This window comes from Glossina fuscipes, unplaced genomic scaffold, assembly GCF_014805625.2.
Source record: "Glossina fuscipes isolate IAEA_lab_2018 unplaced genomic scaffold, Yale_Gfus_2 114, whole genome shotgun sequence".
NCBI classification, from domain to species: Eukaryota; Metazoa; Arthropoda; class Insecta; order Diptera; family Glossinidae; genus Glossina; species Glossina fuscipes.
This window is the reverse complement of record NW_023998457.1, coordinates 997,598-1,020,766: the sequence shown is the minus strand read 5'-3', so window position 1 is coordinate 1,020,766 and position 23,169 is coordinate 997,598. Positions and strand designations below refer to the sequence as shown.

The 23,169-nt window shown below is 34.4% G+C and overlaps 1 protein-coding gene across 2 annotated transcripts in view; it reads right to left on the bottom strand.

Annotated features, from left to right (window-relative positions):
* LOC119639867 (pair-rule protein odd-paired) overlaps positions 1 to 11,494 on the bottom strand; it is a 60,873-nt gene extending 49,379 nt beyond the window's left edge. Inside the window, exons 1-2 of one of the 2 annotated variants that reach the window (XM_038037551.1) lie at positions 11,154 to 11,494; positions 9,665 to 10,645 (exon numbers count right to left, since the gene is read on the bottom strand). In XM_038037551.1, coding sequence (XP_037893479.1) covers positions 9,665 to 10,487 — 823 coding nt within the window. In that variant the 5' untranslated portion in view covers positions 10,488 to 10,645; positions 11,154 to 11,494. Of the gene's footprint in view, positions 1 to 9,664; positions 10,750 to 11,153 lie in introns of those variants that run through there. The other variant, XM_038037550.1, reaches the window with a different exon arrangement.
* Between the last annotated feature and the right edge of the window lie 11,675 nt (positions 11,495 to 23,169).

Sequence of the window (23,169 nt, the reverse complement as noted above, 5' to 3'; positions counted from 1 at the left end):
CGTATTATGCGTACATTCTCACTCGATATGTGTTATGTCCGTAGCACCTGAACACTGATTATATTATAAAGAAAGTAAATTTCAATTTTTGAACGCGCGAAGGCTTATTTGTTAGCCGCGATTCTTACGTATAGGGCTACTCCAGCCGAGTAAATAATAAGGTCTAATTATCCGTTATAAGGGTAACACATTGATAATCAGAAAGAAATGGAGAAAGAAAGCGAGGGCTTAGTGGATGACGTGTCCAGTCGGTTAAGTGTTATGTCATCATAGACATGGAACTCACTACACCTACGCATTGAGATTTGAACCTGAGAGTTGCGCAGGCTACGCAGGCGGACTTTGGATTTAAGTCATGTTCTGCTTCTTCAGCTAAATTCAACCATTTTTTATATCACAAAATTTGTTATTCCTGTAATACGATTGTACTCGCTATTCGGAAGGAAAGGGATGGACAAGATCAAAATCTTTTTTTTTGTTTTTTTCTTGCACACGCACTAAACAGAATAGTAAGCATGCTTAAGCTTATATAAGTATGTTGCAATTCATTCAAAATAGTTTTGTGAGGAGCACATAATGACTTCATTATAAATTATATATAAATCGTCATATCGTATATCAATTTCAATGCCAAAGCTGATCTCTTGTAAATGAAAAATTCATAATAATACATTATTAACACTTACTTGATATGTTTTTAATTAAAATTCTTTCCTTTTATATATACGCACACATGCGCACACACACACACACATATCTAAAGTTATTAACACAAAAAGCAAACACACTTTAAAAACCAAAACACACACTTATCAAAAAAGCTGGACTCTTAACTGCAATGGTAAGCTAAGTGCTCGAATAAAATGGAGGTTTTATTGGAAAAAAAAAAAAAAAAAAAAAAAAAATCCTTCTACTTATATATAAATAATATATATAAATATATATAAGAGAGGGGGTATCAAGTACACAAACACTCATGATTATATATTACACGTACGATTAACGGGAAGTTTTGACACGTGTCGTCACAGCATGTAAAGTGTCAAAAAAAAGAATTGTTGGAGAACAACAAACCTATTATACACTTCAGAGATATTGAAAAAGCAAAAAAAAAAAAAAAAAAAAAACAAAAAAAAAATAAATAAATAAAAAAATAAATGAATGAATGAATAAATGAAATAAACTAACTGAAGAGGAAGAGATTACAACAAACAAACAAACAAACAAGCAAACAAACACTTTTAGATAAATAAATAGAAAAAACAAAGAAAAAAAAAAAACATCTATTCATCGTCTATCTAATCTATTGAAGAACACTTCAATAAAATTTTTCTTTCTTTCTTTTTTTTTCCAGAATTTTGCTCATTTCGTTAAACGTTCTACAAAAATATTCTTGAGGTCAACACAAAGATGAAAGCAAGAGATAAAAATTCAAAATTTTGGTAGCAAAACGTAAGTAAATATTACAAAAAATAAAATATATTTTCAAAAGATAAAACCTTCATCGAGTTCGTATATCATATCTCGCTTGTGGTACAAGGATATATCATGTTCGAGTGGACGCAAGCAACATGCAGGAGGTCTTTAGAAAGAGCCATCTTTTATTATACCGATATATTCAGATTCATTTTCTGAAGCTTCTCTGTCTGTCCGTCCGTCTGTCTGTCTGGTTTTTTTTTGTATTCAGGCTACAAATCGTAATTTTTAAGATATCTCGATAAAATTCGGTACACTAACATGTTTCGGCTCAAGGACAAGCGCTATTGGAAAATGGTTCATTCAGGACCACTTTTTCAATCACTTCTTATATAACCCTTTGCTTTGAAGAATTGCGATATGAATTACTTTGGAGTGGTGTAGGGTGAATTTAATGCCAATTGTTTGATATATCTTTGGGTCTTTTTTTTAAATGCCTAATGTTTCTTGTTTAATAGTTTAACAATATACGAGATTTAATTTTCATAGTAAATTTAATGGACACTTAACTCTCTAACGACTTTAGAATATGTATTCTTTGCGAATGTTTTTTTCGCTTATCTATTAACCAAACAAACATACATATTGTACGTCAAATAAAAGCTGACATTTAAACCGATCTTTTAGAAAACTATTTTTGAAGTATTTATCTGAAAGATTTTGAATGCAATTTCAATATTTCTTTATGGCAATAGGAACAAAAAGCATGACAACGTTTTAAAGGCAAAGCACATAACTAAAAAAAAAAAAAAGAAAAGAAAACGTGCTTAGCTTATATGAAGAGAATGCCTCGAGCGTGGTAAACTTAAGACTCTATTCATAAAATCTGTGAAAATCCTCTTGTTTTGGTCAATCAATCAAAAAAGTCTTCGACCGGAACTTGATGGCCAGAAAGATCGAACAACATCGCTATCGAAATGGATAACCAATCAATACTGCAGTCAATTGAGACAAAGTCTTTGTAGAATGCAACAAAAATTTCATGGCTGCAACGCCCGGGAACGATCGCTTTCCCAAAAATTTGCGTTCCTCTATCTTTGGCAAAAGATACCAGAATGAAAGAAGTGAACATTTTTACCCTTTGCAGCAATAAATCTCTTTGCAATCTTCTCTTTCTTGTGAAGCGTGCTAGCTAGTTACAGAACTGCACAGGGAGTCTCTTTAAGCAGAATCGAAAAACAATTTATTTTGATTACAAGAACAATGTGACGCGTGCTTAACGACATGATGATCAATATTGAAAAAAAGGACATTAATAATCAAAAAAAAAAAAAAACAAAAGATATGAGATCAATAATAAATTTTCATATACCAGATATGTAAATATGAAACCGGAATTTTAGCTAATTCCCCATCTATCTGGAAATTTATGTCCTGTTCAGCAAGGACACATCCTATCGATGCAAAAAAGCAATATCGGAAGGTCACAAATTTCCTGAATAAGTCACTTAGGCTAGCAATTGTCACTTGAATGCTTTCAACGTCCCGCGAATGGGTTTTGTTGTATGGAAGGAGCCACGGATATCATGCAAGAAAATGGCTTTGTTGAATAGCGAAAGTTTCAAACTGATTAATCGCTGTTGGTAGGTAGTGTTCGTTATTAATCTTTCCACCACCACCCTTAATACAGCAAATAAAAGACCAAACCCTTCTGAACCCATCAAACATCGAGTATCCGTCTTCTTACCAAAGCGATTCAATCTAGCAATCGATGTGGATGGCACGCTTTGATATATGCAAGAATTTTTACGTCCGGCATTCTAAATATAGATCAACTTTTCGTCTTCCCAGTTAAAATACAAGTGTAAAAAGACTTTCTGTTGCATTCTTAGGGTAAAAAAAACAATGGCTATCGAGGAATGCACCGAACAAGACATATTGTTTGTTAGGAAATAAGTTTTTGTGTTGCGGTATGCATTTGTGTTGCAGCCGCTTATTATTGCCAGCACATTTTCAGAAATATGTATTTCTGACCCGTTCTGTCAGAGTCGTTTAAGGGCAAATTCCGGTTTCATATTTACGCAACTTGTAATCAGTACCTATGGCTTAATCAATCGTTGAGACAACCAAGAAAGGGCTCCTAACCCCAATCACCTGTCAGTATCTTTGCCTTCATAAGAGATGAGTTTGCGCTTGCCTGCAACAGAATCCCTTAGATGCTAAAGCTTATTTGGTTACCTTCAGTAGAGTTCCTTTCAATGTCAAAGGAATTTTTTAAACAAGGAAAATATTTGAAACAAAATTGATCCACTGACCATTGTATTCACTTTGCCCAACCGACACCCCTAAATGACTGTTAGCAGCGTTTTCATTACGATTTAAAAAGAAACGCTTCCCTTATAGTAATATTTTGTGATTCATAACTAAAACCGACGAATACATGTTACGGGCACTGTTTACTTTCGCATAACATAATACTTTGTTTAGGAATAGCTGGCCATAATATTATCCAATACGAGAACACTGGTCGATACTACATCTCTTGATAATCACTTAAACTCATTCATCGCATTATATTCTCAATATTATGATAAGCAGATCAGAAAGCTTTTGTTTTCGTCATTTTCAGCTTCGTCATCGTCTTAAAGTTTTTTCTTTTTTAATTTTTATTATAATTTGTATATTCTTAATATTAACAAATAGTTTAATAAATAATTTTTCATTAAACACAAAACAAGAAAATTTGTCTTGTAATGATTGGCAATTATCTTCGCTTTGGTGTTCGCATCATTCGTAAATCACTTTTTTTCTGTTCTTTTTTTTTTTTTTTTCTTGATTGATGTAAAAAAATTGTAATTTTAATGAATTCTTTCTTCAAACTCAGCTCTAACTCTTAGTTCCTTTATTTGAAATGAAATTAATCCATCATTATGTCTTGAATGTTTCGTTTAACGCATACACATGTTTAATTTTTTATTATATTGATTTTATATACATGCATGCATGCAGGTGGGCATGCGTAAAAAAAAAAAATAATAAAAGTAAAATTAAAAAAATTAATTAATTTAACATGATAAGCATAATATTTTTTATTTGAAATATCTTTACCGTATAACTATCGCAAAAAATTGAGGATACATCATGGTTTTGCTATCTGATCCGACGGTTGCGAAATATTTGTCAAAAGTGCCAGAAAAGTCATTATATGATTGCAAGTCGGGGTTGGCCATTCGTCCGTCCCTATGTCCGTCTATACATCATTAGTTTATAAGTAATGTCCCAGAAAACTTATTGTAAGATTGCAAGTCAAGTTGGCCATTCGTCTGTCCCTATGTCCGTCTATATATCATTGCTTTATAAGCAAAGTCCCAGGAAACTTATTGTAAAATTGCACGTCCAGTTGGCCATTCGTACGTTCTTTCTCCGCTTTATAAGTACGCAGAAGACTCAAAGTTACTAAGTCCGTCCCTATGTCAGTTACATTTTTATTTTATAAAGGAATAGGGGACTGAAAGTTAGCATATAATGTGAAATTTTCTTTATTGTCTTTTGCCCAACAGATTGCCAAAGTTAAGCAGAAGTGCTGTTATGGCCGGAGTTCAGGCTTACTGACAAGCGCAATCGCTTTATCAATATTGTTGAACATACATAAAATTTCGATATTTAACGACAATCAATTACTTATTATTATTGCAATAAGCGACAATTCATATATATATATATACATCTATGTATAAATATACATTCTACAAATATACAATACATACATATATGCATATATTTATATATACATATGTATAAGCATATGCATAGGTGTAGGCATATAAGGGATAGGTTAACCTAAAATTTTGCATTAATATTCAGTTTTAAATGCCAAATAAAACAGCTTTTAAAATTTGAAGCAAACATTTAATGCATTTTACAAAAAAAAAAAAGCCAAAAAGGGCGTGGTCACCAAAAAAACAGCATATTGCAAGCTATATAGCACATAAGCACGTCTGACATTAGCAAAAATATTTCATAGAACTTTTCAATCGTTTCCGCTCGACAACGCGACAGTGCGGGCAGACGTAAATCATTTGTAGCGTGATGTCATTAATTATCATGAAACAATTTTCATCATTAATTAACATGAAATAGGTTTCGTTTAATTGACCATCAGCGAAATTTGCTAATGCCCGCTCTAGCTTTCTTTTATTTAATCTGAAAAATTACTCAGGACATACCGCCTATATGCTTAATACGGTCAGAAATAATTGAGAAAAGAAATAGAAGTAAGGAATGGACGCGGCCTAGTTCGTGCGGGCACAATCAACAACTTAAGCCTCACTATCGCTACAACCAAGTATGCTCTGCAGCAATGGAGAAGGCAAAATAGAAGCACGTAGATGATTCCCGCACGGGAAAGTAGACCTTAATTATTGCAAGAAAATGGATGGAAATGACACGAGCAATAGAATAAGTAATAGAATAACTGTACACTTGTAAGAGAACGGATGAAAAGTACAATAAGAAAATGTCTTGTTCTTGAACCACTATCTCCTTCTATTAGGTGTTTGATCTCGTAAATGTGTTATATGAAAAAAAAATGTTGTTTTCTTCTTTAATTCTTTACATCCCGCGCCGATTGTCGCGTAAGGAAATATTAAGTTTGGACGAATGTATGCAGCACCCAGAAGAACTTGATACATAACCACCTTTGATTATACCGTTCGATTCTGATTCACTTTCTGAATCGATTTAATCTTTTCTGTCCATCCGTCTATCTGTCTTGTTTTCTTGTGTTTATCCCACAGGCAGTAATTTTTGAGAGATTTTTTGATGAAATTTGGTGCATTTACGTATTTTTTTGCTCAAGGAAGAACAAGGTACAGAAAATGGTTCGGATCAAGCCACTTTCAACCCCAAACCTTATTATGAAACTCCTTTGCATGAATACCTGTAACTGTAGAGTGACGTAGAGAACATTTAATGGTCAATGGAGTTGTGGCCCATTATAGTACTTTTTGTTGTTCTTGTTTTTCCTATATTTATGAATTTTTTAATTTATTGGCAATTTTTAAATTTTCAATAATAAATTAATTTGTTTTTCTTATAAAAATGATATCTTATTCGCTTCACATCCACCTTAAACGAAGGAGTAGGCAAAGCATGTGAACAATGGTCATGGATTCAAGCCTCAAAAGTGGTCAAAGCGTTATATCCAATAAGCCACTTCTTTGGGCCAAGTTATATTCGCATCTTTTTGATTTTTCGGCAAAATTTGTTATACGAACCTATGTATTGATGTATTTGATGCCTAAGCATTTCATTACTTGATTTCATTCATGTACAGTATGTGCGTCTGTGGCGGAATTTTTAAAGTACCGTGTATGTGTGTGTGCGTTTTCGCTTGTGTGGGAGTGGGTTTTAAAAAATAAATTACACAGCTAAGTGGTTAATATTATATATAATAAATAAAATTATTTGCGTTTGGTTGTTTGACTATCGATAATTACGAATAATATATATTTTCTCTTATAAGCACAAAACAACAAAAAAAAGCTAATCATTTAAAAATGATTAAATTTTGTATTTCGCGTACGGAGGAGGATACATGTGGCTGGGAAGACTCAGACACGCATTCAAAGCCAATTCCATTTACAACAATTTATTAAAAAGAGAAATCTTCTCAAAATTGTTTTTGTCTATAACCATAGCTAAGCAAAGAAAAGTCTGTTGAGAAACTACTTTCGTTTAAAACAAATTAAAAACAAAAAATTTATAAATTACTTGTATATTTTCGAAAGTGAAAAAAAAAAAACAAATATTTAACAAGTTTTAACTCTGGCATGTTGGATAATATTCTTTGCATTGACACAAGTATGAGTGGGGCCTTACTTTTTAAATGTCCCCGAGTTGCTCCCAGTATTTCAATGCAATGCCTTAGGGTATCCCAGGTATCCCTGAATCCAAACTTAACTTGAGCCTCCACATTGCAAGTATTTCGAAAATTGTGCAATCTTGAGATCGAGATGTCTCTTCGAATCAAGTCTGGTATTTCTCGGTCTCTTCTCATGTCTCATACTAATGTTAATTATGTGTACTCGTACTCAAGTCTTTGCCATATGCCCGTCGTACATTGTACGTTATATATACATTATATATGTATATACATATTATACGATAATTACATATATACACCACGTATGACGCACTGTTCAACTTATTGTCCAACTTATTGCCAATCTTATTACGTTTTGTTTCTAATGTCAAACTCAGGGACCACGTTTCTTTCTGCGTTCATGACCTTTTTAAAATGCTCATTCTTCAATTAGACTCCAAGAATTTCTTCTATACTAATATCATGTTTTTCTATCCCTTTGGCTGAACGATTCTTTTAATGCCCATGCAACTCGGTATTAGAAAGCGTTGCTGCTGGTTTTTGAAATCTTTTGGTGATTCCCAGAATACTTTTGAAGGAAAATTGACCGAATACTTCCCTTTTTCTCCTCTTTCTCTACTCGCTATCAGGAAATGATTCCTGCGAGTAAGGAGCGCCGTGATTACATACATCAGTAGTCCTTTAATCGACTTATATGTCATACTTATGCAAAAATCTGTCACGTATTTTATAGTTATGTGCCTTGCCGTTATGGATATTGGGCTTTAAGTTTGTATTCATAATAGCGATAATAAATCAAGTGAAAAAAAATTTCTTAGAAAAAAAATTTTCCCATACTGATCAGACAGATAATATTAAATAAAAAGAGACGATAGTCTTAGTCGCTCAATCTACTTTCAGTCCTAAAATTTATATTGTAGATAATAATAATAATAAAAACCAATCTCAGAACCAATGGTCTTAACTGCCACCTTACTTAAGTACTTATATTACTTCATTCCGAGAATATATTTCTTTGAGGTAAAAAACTATAACAATGATAAAATAAGAGCATTATAGTGGGCCAGACTCCATCTTTAGATATCATTATTATTCGTTTGAAAACTTTTTAAAATAAGACGCTATATAGAGCAAGTGGTAGAGAAAGTGTTCCGATCCGTGATACTTTCAATAGCATTTGTTTTTGAAGCAAAACCTCTCAAGCTACAAAATTTTATCGGAATATCTTAAAAATTACGCCTCGGACCAAACGAAAAAGGCGAGCAAGTCCTTCCGGCTGTTCGTTTTTGAGTGAAAGATAAGTGGGCCCAATCAAAATATCTAAAAGTTTCCGAGCTGAAGGTTGTACTCAACAACACAAGACAGAGGGACAAACAAGCTTAGAAAGTGATCCCGAATCGATTGACATAATAGAACATGCTGTTCTTCCTTAGGCGAAAACATGTGGGCCTAATCAAAATATCTTAAGACTTTCGCACTGTACACACTCAACAATACATGACAGACGGACAAACTAGCGTAGACAGTGATCCCGAATTGATTGGCATTATTATGCCACGAGCTGTCGATTAAACTCAAGAATACAAGATAGTACAGGTGGACAGAGGGACAAAATAGCCTAGAAAGTGATCTGAATCGAGCGAGTATAGTAAGTGATGAATGTATCTCAAGTCCTTCTGGCTGTTATATACATATTTCCACATAAGGTTATAATTATAAGTTTGCATCAGAAGTCATGTGGGATATGAAAATAATAAAAAATTCTCGGATCTTTTTGAAATTTATTTTCATTTTGTTTTTTCTTTTTTTTTTGTTTGTTTAATCAGTTTAACTGTGTGTGTGTGCAAAACAATTTTTCTAACTAAAAAACTTTATCAAGTTCTGCTTAAGTCTCTCTATAGGAGATACTCCTCACTAATCCTATTTACAAGCGGTCTTTCAAATTGAAAAACAGAAAAAAATCGCACCTTTTTCTCTTTGCTTAATCCTAACCAGAAGTAGGTATTTACATTATCTTTATGAATATGAAAGGCAAAATTCTTAACTTTATGACTTTTGAGTTAAATTTACTAACAAAAGTAAACCACAAGAATAAAAAAAAAAAAAAGAAGAAAAGGAAGAAATTTAAGCCGAAAATCGCTTAACAAGCCTAGCACAGAAGTCAGCGCAAACGCCTACTTTTAAATCCGCGTTATCAGCTTAAGGTGTCTTAACACTTATGCACAATAACCATATATAGATGTATATATATATATATATATATGCGCATCGCCTTTTGTAACGGTTTGAAGGAGAAAGGCTTTAAACAAAAAAAAAAAAAAAAAAAAAAAAAAAAAAACATTTCAATTCTGATAATAAACTTACCGGTGTGTGTACGTTTGTGTATTTTTAAATTTTCACTGCGTGCGAAAACTTTACCGCAACCAGGATGAGGACAAGCGAACGGTTTCTCGCCAGTATGCACACGTATATGATTGACAAGTTTATATTTAGCTTTGAACGGTCGGCCATTACGCGAACAGCCAATCCAATAGCATACGTGGGTTGTGCATTCGGGACCGCCGACATGCTCGACCGTTAAATGGGTGACAATCTCATGCATCGTATGAAAGATTTTATTACAAATTTTACGAGAATTTGGTCCGCCCGGTTGATCGGGATCAATCCATTGACACTGCATTTCTTGTTTAATTGTTGTGGCGGCGGTGGGCGGCTGATGGCGCATGTAACGTAAAAATGCCCCAGCTCCGGCAGGATGCATACTCATGTGCTGATGATGAGCATGTACCGACGGAAAGTTAGTATGATGTTGCGCATGAGCATAGGGATGATGCGGTGCATAGTCGGCCATGCCCATGCGCATTTGATGCGAATGATGATGATGATGATGGGCGGCATGATGAGGATGAGTATGAAAGGGATGATTGCCGAAGGACGAAGTCAGATCGGGATGGTTAGCGTGGGAGGCAGGAAACGTAGGAAACAGCATTGAATCGGCAGCTGTTTGGCCAACAGTTTGACCACTGCCACCCGTCGCCGTTATATAATCCTGATCTGCCCGACGTCCCAAAAGAAAATCACGCGATGAGTAAGAACTTAGTTGAGGATTGAAAGGAGTGTAACCGCTATTTTGATAGGCCGCCGAAGGCGTAGACATATCCGTAGACATAAGGCCGCTACTGTCCATTTGCTGATGACTTTGGGGATCATCATGTGGCTGTTGTTGTTGTTGCTGCTGATGTAATTGCTGTTGTTGGCCCGTTAGATCGGTTTGCTGATGGCCCGGTGTATTGGGCGACAATCGTAGACCGTACGAAGCCAGATGATGTTGATTTGTCGATGGATCTATAAAAGCGTTCATCATCATCGTGCTTAAGTTAAGTTAAGTTAAGTTCTAAGGAAACTTTTATTAATTAATGTATAATGATTTATAATGATTTATTTGTTAACTTATAAATTTTTTCTTTTTTCTTTTTTTTTTTTTGGTAATTTCTTCTAAATTTTCTTCTTTTTCTTTCTTTCTTTTTTTGTAGCAAATTTTTTAAACACAAGTTAGGTTCACATTTTTCTTCACTTTATTCCTTCTTTTATTAATTAACAACACTTTACGTATTCTTTCCTTCTTATTTCTTTTTCAATTTTTTCCCTTTTTTTCTTATTTTTTTTTTATTTTTTGTTTGCTTTAATCTTCTCTGTTTTAAATTGTAAATAATCCGTTAATTTGTGAATAATTTTTTCGCGTTCATTTTAATATTGCAAACAGCATGCGGCAGCTGTGTTACGACTAAACTTTTCGATACAAGATGCGCAGCAGGACTGAACTGACTCCTGCAAATGTGTTAACTCAACTCACACAACAAACGATGTCGATGACGATGAAAATGAGTGTATTCAGCATATACGAGTAAGCACCACTAAGGGGCTTGTGTTTAACGACCCCTGGCTGGGGTGTGTGTCTAAAAAGCCAAGCATCGTAATATGCGTTCTTATGTGTTTGTTGTTGCTGGCTGCGCAATGCATTTCTTCTTCTCTATATCGATGCATAAGTGCTGAAAGTAACAGCATTCTATAAGCCCGCTGTTGTTGGCCAACGCGCGAGAAATATATATATATATAAGCGCACGGCACGTTTATAACAAAAAACTGAAGCGAGATCAACCAGCACAGTATGTTTGTAAAAAGTATCTAACGTAGCGGAATCGTGCGCCACATACCGAGGTGTTGCAGTCAGTCAACAGCTAATTCACCAAAATAATACAAAAACAAGTTAGTATGCATAAACACACTAAGAATCCCAAACAAAAACAAAAATCTTATTTCAAAAGCAAAGAAAGAGAGAAAATTTAATTTCTTCATATGAATGGCTCGAGTAAAAAGTAAAAACAAGTTTTCCATATATAAATATATACAAGAGCGAGAAGAGCTCCACTCTATGCTATGCTTATACAAAATTAGAGAGAGAATGCTATTGAAAATGAGTAAAGTGTTGAATTTCCTTAAATAAAGAGGTGAGTTTGTCCAATTGACTGAATGTTTAGCAGTTAAAGCGAGACAACTAGTGTCCTTGTTATAGATATTGCGGTTTACAAAAAAATAAAACAAATGGCTGCCTATTGTATTAAAAGATAATGAGAAAGAGAGAGAGCACAATATAGAAGTAAAATAAAAAAAGAAATCTAATTAGAATCATTTTAAAGGATTTTGCATCTCTTTTTTGCCTATTCCCTATTAAAAATATTTCCCCTGAATGTACACAATTTTAACAATGGTGGTTGAATTGATGGGACAAGAAAGTAAAATAATATACAATATAACCGCAAAGAGTAAATTTTTATTTTGTGTTTTTTTTTTTTGTTTACCTTTTCTCCACCTACGCCTTATATGCATATCTGCAGTGATTTGTTAAAATAGAGACGCCTGCTTTAAGGAAAAGAGAAGGCGTGCTTACGCATGTCTGTTACCTTTGTTGTATAAAATAATTACGGGATTGGTTAATGACTTGTTTTAACTAAGTAATTATTTAGTTAGTAGAAAATATGTTGTTTGTAATTAGCAACAGCAGGTAGAGAGATATTATTAATATTTTTTCAAAAAAATATATGAAAATTATTCATGAAAATTTATTTCTATTAAAGAATGCTTTCGTTAATAAATTAAATGAATTTTTTATATTTTTCATTAGCATATATGTTTTCGTTGTTGCATTGCATAAGAAGTGTTTTTTCTTTTTTTTTTTTTTGTCGTCGTCTTTTTTTGTATTTTATTTTGCAAGCAGTTTTTATTAATAGCTATTTTCCTTCATCGCCATTTTGCTTTGATCGTTTTGATAGCTTGTCATGATTTTTGTCAGTCATTCTATTTCAATTCTGTTGCGATTTTCTTAACTTAATTGGAAATCAATGTCATTTAACGTAAGAACATTAAAAATAATGACATGTGTTCGAGAACAAACAAAAAAAAAAAAAAAAAAATTATTTATTTGAAATGTTATCCGATATTGATTGACAAGTTTTATGAAATTAATAGATGAGAAACTATATAGTACTTGCATTTATATTATTAAGTTGTGGGCATAAAAACTTCAAAGACAAGGAAGCTTGAGAAAAGGAAAGATTTCCAGGATGAAGAATGACAGAGGCATGACTTCGCCGATATCCGCTTTAAGCTTTCGAGCAAGTACACTTCAGTTTGTCCACCTTGGAAGGCGGGTGTCTTAGTTATGAACTAATGTCCTTTGACGTTACAGGCGTCAAGTCAGCTCACTATGCGTGTTCACGCTCGGTTCACAACCTTGTGTAAGGCAAGTTATAATTGGATGTTAATCAATAAATTACGAAATGATTAACTAAACAAAAATATTATTATTTTAATTATTATAACCATTTTGGTCAGGGAAATAAATTCTAAGCCTAAAGTCTTAAGCTAGGCTACGAAGCATCTGAGGCTATCGACTTTACTGAGAAATTAACTCCGCCGCACTTGAGATTTGGATCCGCAACAAGTGAGTTCTTAGTCGAGATTCTTTGTCTATTCGACCAATCAGGCGGATGAGAAATACAAGCATAACTAAAACTAGTAAGAAAATAAATTTGATCAGAACCGAATCTTTTATACACAGTTATCTTAAAAAAAGATAAAAGAAGTAAAAGTGTTAAATTTTCATGCTCTGCAATATGGACTGAGCGCAGCTAACTTTTCTCTGTTTTCAAAATAAAAGCTTTTGTCGTTTAGGCTTAGGGGCGTTGTAGACGCGTCCTATGAAAAGTTTAGGTCAACTCCAAATTCTTTTGCAAATTCGTAGGCTTCGTTGGTATTGAAAGCGAGCCATCTCATTCGAAGGACACACCCATAGCATCACGTAAACTGAGAACATCTCCGTGTTTTAAAAGGAATAAAAAAATGGTTTTTTCCGCGTTACTCACAAACTAAAGCAGATAAATGTACAAAAATTTTAAAGCATGTATGGGCGATGTTGTGCTATCTGCGAAAAAATTATAAAAAATTGACCACGCCTATCCAATATTATAATGCATCAAAATTTAATGGTTTTTTTAATGTCTTTGAAAGGCTTGCAAAACCTTGCAAAATACAAAAGTTATCGGCCAGTTTCAAATGTTGTTATGCAACAAGTCTCCTTGTTCGTCTGTCCATCTGTCTGTCTGCGCAACTGTGTAGTACATGTGGTAAATATTCTCCCGTTAGCGGAAATGAAGATGTCGCCTACAAATTTACAAAAGGATTTGGAAGTGACTTAAACTTCTCCAAGGATACACTCCTTATTTTGAGAATAGAAAAAATTTACTGCGCTCACTCCATATTGCAGAGCATGAAAATTTAGTTCTTTTACTCTTTTTGTCTTTTCCAGGATAACGGTGATGGGTATAAAGAATTCGGTCAAAACCAAATATAATTTTCTTAGTTGTTTTATGTGCATTTCTTAACAAACACTTAAACCTCCGAAAAAGGCCGCCTATCTCGTTAAGCTATCTTCACTTCGGTAACAATTAAATTTGTGTTAGCCATTGAAGTTTGCAGATTTAAGCATTGAAGGCGAATGGATACATGCTTTGCGAGTTTTTGTCAATATTTATCCATAAGTTAATACAAGTTGGTTAAGTTTTTTCAAGCTAACTAAGTTTCACGGAGTTAACTAAGCTGATAATGGAAATTAATTTTCAAATTTGATTAACGTAAAATTTTCTTATTTAAACACACACACACACACACATCAGCGATTTTTTATTAATATTACTATTTATATCTGTCGTTCTCAATTTACTTTTAGCTATGTAGCTTCGACACAGAGTGTATGAAACTTATCCGGAAAAGTTAGATACGATTTTTTGGTATATAATGATGTCTTCATTATGATATAAATAGATATTAGGTTGTCCGGAAATTTCTTGCTTCTAAATTAACTCTTTTCAGATACCTAGAAAGATAATTAGGTTAAAAAGTTGCATGCTCTACCGACTGAGCTAATGGGGCTGTTTTACATATCTCTTTCGCGAATCTTTAGTTGTTGTTTTGTCGAATAGAAGAAGAAGAAAAGAATTAATGTTATATATAGGTATGTAGAGAAGGCTTATCTTTATTTTTTTAAAAATTTTCAAACTGATCGGTTGTGTTGTAATAATGAAAGGATATTTTTAAAATGGAAAATCACAGAGAGTACATTAGGACGGCAGAAACATATGCAACGCTGCCTGTGATACGCTCTAATAGTGTAGCAGAAAGTTGCATAACGATTCGTGAGATTGACGAGAAACTTAATTCATCCAAAGCGACAACTCCTTTATTCCTTATACAAAGAAAAAGAAAATTATCTTATTTCATAGTGAAAAACCGCAAGAAATTCCGGGACCACCTAATAAGAACGCTTTTTTAAGGCGGGATTCTTTAAATTACTGCGTTTTCCCTAAAAAAATAATTTACTTTCTCACTGCCAATGGAGCTCGCAGTATAACTCTATCAGTGCTTCATACCATTTTGCAAAAATGTTTAATAGTGTGAGTAAGTTCACAAAGCCTGCTAGATTTTCAGCAAATTTTCTTTTCTATTCATCTTACTTGAAGTCAAAATGTTAATTGTGAATTCATGAAAAAATCAAACCTCGCCTTAATGTGTGAGCACAGTGCTCGTTGCTGCTTAGGTTTAGGTAGGTAGCAGATGGAGGCTTAGGTTTATGTAAAAGATGTTTGGTGACAAACTTTTCCAAAGCCACCTCGTTCAAGGTTATAACAAAGGCGGTATTGCTAAGGACAATTTTTCTTGGAATTGATCAGACTGAGACAATTCTTAACAGTTACCTAAAAAGACTTTACCAGCTTTCCTAATGTATGGAATTACTTTGTCTATACGGAATTTCTCGAAGACTGACCTCACCTTAATAAACTTTTATCTTTAAGATTTGTGCAACAATAAAACTTTCACTTGACGCTAAAGTGTAAAAAATATAGTATTCAGGAACATTGAATGAATCGACCTCTGAGTGGAGAGCATAGCCATAGCATTTGGGTTTTTAATTCAAACTAGAGCATGGCATTATCGGAAATACAAGAAGCCATTAAGCAGACCAAAGGAACCATTAACATTTCGTGTGATTGTTCAATCGGTCTGATCACAGCGAGACAAAGTTCAATGTTTCCAACTATTCTTCTAGGAACTTTATTTTTGGATATAATCACTAGCTTTTCAATCTTTTAGGCTTTCCTTTACAAAAACCTAAGCGACATTTATAGTGTAATCTCAATATCGGTTTTTTTACATTCTCTCAAATTAGCTCCCCTTGTCTATGCCTACGTTGTAGCTGAATTAAAACTTCCTTTGGTATAATAAAGTGAGTATGTACACTATTATCAACTGTGAAGCTGTTGTAAGTTTGAAAAGGCTTAGAGAGTATGGGTCTATACAGGTGCGGGTGTGCCGTCATGCTAGATGTGTACATGCCTCGCCTATTTTCTTTTCTTTTCTCTTTCTTTCTTTTTTTTATATTATTCAGTTTGTATGGGTGTGTGCAACACCCAGAACAAGTTGAGATAAGCCCATCTATTATTCAGCATCACTTATCGAATCGATTTAAACTTGTCTGTCCAGCTGTCCATCTTGTTCTCTTCTATTCAACGTATATGTCGAAATTTTCGAGATATTTTGATTCAGAGGCCTACTATGGCTGTCTGTCTATCCATGTATTTTTGTGTTCAACATACGGGTAGAAATTCTTGATACTTCGATTTGTTTTGATCCAAGAAAGAAAGCTATTGGTAATGTTTGGATTTTTTTTTTTTTTATTAAAATTTTTTTCGAAATTTATCCTTAAAATGAAGTGAAATTGAAAATGTAGACAACCGGCAATAATATGCATTTAAAGAGTAGGTTCACAAAATGAATTCATGAATATTTTGCTTATGCTAATGTTAATTATGAAAAATTCATTTGAGATTGATATTTAATTTGATTATCTCAGTAAATTGTGGAGAAGTGTAAATTTCATGCACAACAAACAATTAAAGTTATTTTGTAAAGTATAGTTGATTTAAATGAAAAGAAAAGAAAAACGAATAATTAATAAAAAAACATAAAAATAAAAAATAGTTTATAACAAGAAAAAAATTTAAAGATTAAAATAATAGCATGTTTAACTGCATTTCATTACACGTTCGTTGAACATATTTCTTGACTTCACTTTAGCGCCTGACACTCGTCTATCCATATATACGCGTATGCTTTTATAAATATTTTAATTTTATTATGTCTTTAGTTAAGAGAAGAAAATAAAAAAAAATAAATAAAAAGAAAAATGAAATAAAAATAAAAATATAAAAAAAAAAAACGTATAAATAAACAGAACAAAGCTTATAATAAAACGCCAAAAGAAAAGTACGCCCGTTAAACACGCACATAAAATGGCAAAGAGTTGTTGTCATGACAGTTAATGGGCATAAAAATGCAAAAGATATGCACAACAAATGAATGAATAAATGAATGAATATTTACAACAATATAACATGTATGCATATAAACGCAAACACAAACACATATACACACACACGCAGTTACAAAAAAAAAACGCTCACGACCAAACCCAAGTCATACCATATGTAGGCAAAATATTTCTCTGCAGCTATACGCCTTTTTATGAATATCCGCATATGCACAGACATATAAACAAATGCATCACACAGTCACTTGTGTGGATGGATAATCATCATAAACAACAGACAAATGGCCCCGAAAAAAATATCAAAATATAATTCAAAACTAAACACGAAACTTATTAAAGACAAAACCAACGAACCAACTAACCAACCAACCAACCAACCAACCAACAACAATAATAAGAATAAGGCGAAGGAGCAAGAGGTAGGTGTGCTGGGCAAAGATGGCCAAAGATGGCCTCAAATAAAGTACAATATAAATAGAGCTGCTTTCCACGGGAAATCGAGCTTTAACAAAATTGTTAAGATGACATTTGTTAACTGCCTTAAAGACATGCATACAGCGACAAAAATTTTACAAAAGATTTCATTTTTCTTTTTCTTCGTCTTCTTCTTGTTCTTACGGTGTGAATATTAAACAGTTTCATAATTTGCATGCCAAATGGCATTTTGTCAACATAAAATTGTTCTTTGTTCTTTTTTTTTTTTAGCATCAGCCAACTATTCCTTCACATATGCAAATGCAACATACAGTGTTCGAAGTGATTTGAAGAGAAATCGTAAAAATGATAAGAAACTTAAATTTGCCTTAAGGTGACACAACGCTTTTTAAACCACCAAACAGCAAACAGATAAGTTAGGTTATGTTAAAACGACAACCCTCATCACAACTTGAGTCATTTAGATCTTAAGAAGTCCCATTATGTCATATTTTGTTGACTGTACAATCGATTACTTGACGTAGTGCGAACGGTCATGATGGAGTACGTTTTACAAAAATGTTAATGTAAATGTTGGCTAGAGACGAATGCGAGCCAAGTCGACGGTTGTACGAGTCTATGCAAAATTCACGGGTATAAGTAGAACAGACGGTTGCTCGAGTTGGTCGCTTGCGTGTCTTAACAACTTTTGCAGAGTACCTAGCCTACCTGCAGAAAGGGAGAATAAATGCAGAAAAGACGACTGCTCGATTTGATCACGAGCGTGAATTAGTCGCCTTGAAGGGACTGTTTAGAAGCATGTTCAGTCTACGTGCAGAAAGGGAGGATACAAATGTAGCAGGTAATTGCTTGATTCGGAAGGGCTTTTGTAGAAGAGATTCACGCGTAGTCTACAAGCAGAAAGGAAGGATAAAAGTAGAACAGGTGGCTACTGGATTTAGTAGCTTCCGAGCCCTACAGACTTCTCCGGAAGAGTTTTGTGAAATGACTAACATTCACTAAATGCGAGCAGAAGCAAGTACGAAAAGACATAGGCTGAGCAAATAGTTGGTTAAGTCGGTGTGGAACCTTGAGCGTTTTTACAGCAATGGCTACGATTGTCTTCGGAAACTTGGGCATTTTCACAAAAGTCGTGGTGAGGGCGTTCTAATCTGCTTTGATCATAGGGTCTCTCCGGAATGAGATAAGCTGAATGCCGAATCTTAGGGGGCTTTTGCGAAACAAGGCCTATTCCTCTAATAAAGTGGCTAAACCTGCAGCAGGCCAAGATGCAAGTGGAGCTAATGGGCTGCACTGAGAAATGATGTAAGCTTAGTAAATAGATGGCCAACATCGTCTCTTGGGTATTTTTACAGCTGTCGTAAATGTATCCAAAGTCCTTTGAGAGGGCGGAGGACTTACCATCTAATAAGTTGTCTAAAGGTGCAGTAGGAAATGGAGTAAGCATAGCAAATTCTTCTGCAGCAATGGTCAAGAATAAGGCCTAGCCTTCTAGTGCATAACAAAAGCTAGAAGCAAATTAGGTAATCACGCGACTTGATGTCATTCAACTATCGATAGCTTTTTCAGGAATCGCTCTCAGAAAGGCCTCGGATTATTCTATTTACCATACGTACTGTAGTTGCCCCCATAAAGCAGGCCTTCTAATACGGACACATGTAATTCTTCAGAAAGATAGCAACTCTTGTCTTCAGCCTTGAGAAAGCATTTGAAACCTCTTGAAGCTTGTTCTGCAAATTCGGTCGAGTGTTTGGATTTGGACTAGCATACAGCAGCCGTACTTCAAGCTTTTTTTCGTGTCGTGAATGTCTCGAAATGATCGATAATGAGGTTATGTACGATGGTTGTTTTTGTTAAACGGATTATACCCCAGCTTTGTAGTCATAAAGCAGTATTGCAAACTGCACCTTGACACCGACCAAAATATTTCCGACGAAATTTCGCTTAAAATTTGAAGGCGAATATCTTTCTTAAGCTCGGGGTGTGTGTCCTGGCTTTTGCGGTAACCGATATATATAATATTATAATATATCTTCAAAACGCTGATGCTTTTATTCCCGACTTAAAGTATATATGCCGGCAGCTTTGATGATTGGTCTCTTAAATAACAGCTTTTACTAGGTACAGACCAGTCCATAAGTTGGCCGTATCAACCAGCGAAGAAGAACTTACGAAAGGGTTTCAGCAAAAGCAGCAGAGCATGGAGGCATAGGGGCAATCATTGATAGGATTCAAGTTTTTGCAAGAATTTTTTTCTTAATTGGAAAATCAAGAACAGAAAAAATTCGGAGGCATATGTTGATGCTTTGTCGAATTCTGGCTTACTCCAGACGTGACAAATGCAAAGCTAAGCTTAGAAGACTTTCATTGTATGATGCCAGTTACAGAAAACACAAAAAAGCACTAAGCTTAAAGCAAAGTTAACTTTTCTCCCTCTTCTCCTGCTCGCTCCTGCTCTTCTTTAAAGTAAATCATCAATTGCAAGACCAACCTAATCATTGTTGGTTGGCTGCCTGACCAGCCAGCTAAGCTGTTGTTTACTTTGTTTATTATTATTACTGTTTTCTTTTCTTCTTTTTTTTTTCTTCTTGCATTTTATGCAAGTGCTTGCCATGGCCCTCTGGCGCTTAAGTATTTCTTTGTGATTTGTGGCCGTTATAAAGTTATGACATTTAGTTAGCGAACGTTCGGACTGTGGTGTATGAAAAACATCTCAATTCAAATCTTGGTTTATATTAGCCTGAGAAAATACAATTATTTTGCTTTCTTTTGTTAAACATTTTTAATCTTCGCTTATCATAAAAGTGTTCGATTACATTTAATGATGCGCTAATAAATGTCTGCTCGTGATTTACAGTCAATTCAGTTCAATTGACGGGTTTTCTTCACTTTTCTTTTCAATTACCGCATCTCAAGGATGTATATGTCAATGTTTTTTTTTCCTTTTTTTTTTTTTGCGTACATGAAATATATTCAACTTTTTTATGGCTTAATTCTTTTTTTATTTATTTATTTATTTTTGAAATATTTTAAACGAAAGCTATGCTAACGATCTGTTTACGGATTATTATTTACAGCAAAAGCCTGAAGCTAAAGCAAAACGGAACAGTTCTTGTGATTTATTTTGCCCGCTGAGCCTGGCGAGTTTAAAAGGCTATCATCAATCTTGATTGAGAGAGAGAGTCTTTCCCCTGCCAGATCGGCAGAATGTTGTCAGACAGAGAGACATATTTGGATGACTTATCACAGATCAGGGCCAAAAGTGTTCACATTAATCGAATCCCGCTTAGGTCTCGGAGAGTCGGATCGGCAGAATGTTGTCAGACAGAGAGACATATTTGGATGACTTATCACAGATCAGGGCCAAAAGTGTTCACATTAATCGAATCTCGCTTAAGAGATTTTGCTTTTGCTTAAATTTTGAGGTAAACTTGCCAGAAGTTTGGCAGGTTGTTAAAGCCTCCTAACCCTTAACTTTATTAAGAAATTTCCATAATTTTTTTTTTTGTTTTTCTTTTTGCATAATGAAATTTAATTTGCTTATGGCGCAAAATACAAAGGGTTTGGGTCCTTGACTTCATAACTGATACAAAACATGCACAACACGCACAAGTGTTCATGGGTTCCATAAGGTTCGCCTTAAGCTCCGGTTTTGCTTTTTGTTTACTTTAGGCAAAGACCCCATCGCTAGCTGCAACTTCTTGTTATCTTTCCGGCAGCATGAAATTTATTGCACCGATCGATTCAAAATTAGTTTCTAAGTCAATTGAGGTTTGTCTCTGCCTTCATACGGTGGTGCAAGAAAAAACATGCCTTCTTCCTTGTTGTGGAGTTGCGTTGAAACTGGGTGTCTGACCCAGAAAAAGCCAGAGGTTTGACATAGGCTTCGCCAAAGGCGAGGGCGCGTCCATAGCGAAGCGATGCATGTAGCTTTCCCACTACAACTTTCGTTGTATTATTGGGCACTGTGCAATTTAGCCTTCACGCCAGGTATCCACATAAAACACAAAAAGGCAGATCTGCCCGTCTGTCCGTCCAAAATCTTTGACAAACTTATAATTCATAATTGTTAAGATATTTTGGCAGAAATTTGTACACTGATGATGATGAATACCTACCACTATTGCAAATAGATTGGATTTGTCGATCTCTCCTCATATAACGCTTTATTTTAAAAAGGCCGCGAAAAGATCGCTAAAGAGTATGGTATTCTAATTTGTTGTCAAACGTTTGGATGGCGTAGATCAATATTTTGAATCTGACCCCAATGCGCTCACTCTCTTTAACGACTTTCATTACTGATGAAAACCAGTAAACAAAGTCGATCGTTCTGTTTGAGAGGAGATAATGTCAACTCTGGATATACGAAAGTTTGGCTTAGAAAGAAAGTTCAATTTCCTCCTTTGCTTTAGCTTATGTTCTTTATTTACAAAAATTATAAATAAAATTAAATATGTACGATATATTCCGTGAGATTTGGATCGCGTGCTAAAGAAATTCATTAATAAACGTGTAACTATGAAATCGGAATTTGCCCATAGATGGTCATAACTTGAATAGCTGGCAACAATAATCACTCGTAATAGAAACATAACTCGCAAAGCAAAGGTATTTTTTCTGACAATGAAATTTGTCGACTTTGGGACCCAATAAGAGGCATTCATCAACAGTATTTTTTCCTTTTTGCAAGCGATACAAAAGAAAGTCTTATTTGCATTGTATCATAAGTAGATATCCAAAATGGAACTTACTTAGAGAATTCCAGCATAGATTCATGATCCAAGGATGGACCCATACAGACTGATTCACGAGACTGCATCGACATTCTGTGTTTGAAGAAGAAGACTAGGACAGCATCGTCTGCCATTAGCAGTTAACCAAAACAATTAATCGAGCTAGCGAAAGGCAAAGCAAGGTAATTTTGATATCCGTCCATCCGTCCTTCTGTGCATATAAGAAACCCGCTCTTTCGCGATCATTCGCATGCACTCATTTGGGAAATGCTGGCCTACGCGGTTAGCTCGCCAGACCTTAGTAATTTCAATTACTACTTATTGACGTCGATGGGGCGAGCACTTCCTGAGCAAAAATTTACAAAATGTCTTAATGATTAATTTGCAATCGCTTCTCGACATGGCATTCACAAATTATCCGACAGATAGATAAAATGTGTAGCTAACGATGGGCCATACTTTGAATGGAATATTTTTCACCGTAATCATCTGCATTTTCTATACAAAAATTCCCGTTTCATATTTACATACCTGTTATATTGAAAAGATTTGATGAAATAGCTTTCATTTGTTTTTTTCAACTTTGACCGGCGTTTGATGACTGCAGCGATTGAAGACAACCTCAATGTTGTCGTACTTTTTTTTTTTGAAACTTGTCTAATTTTTACTGTTAATATATCTATGAATGCAGTAATGCAGGTAATCCTTCTTAATAATTATTTTTCTCTATATCAATTATCTTTTTAAAAATTAATTCA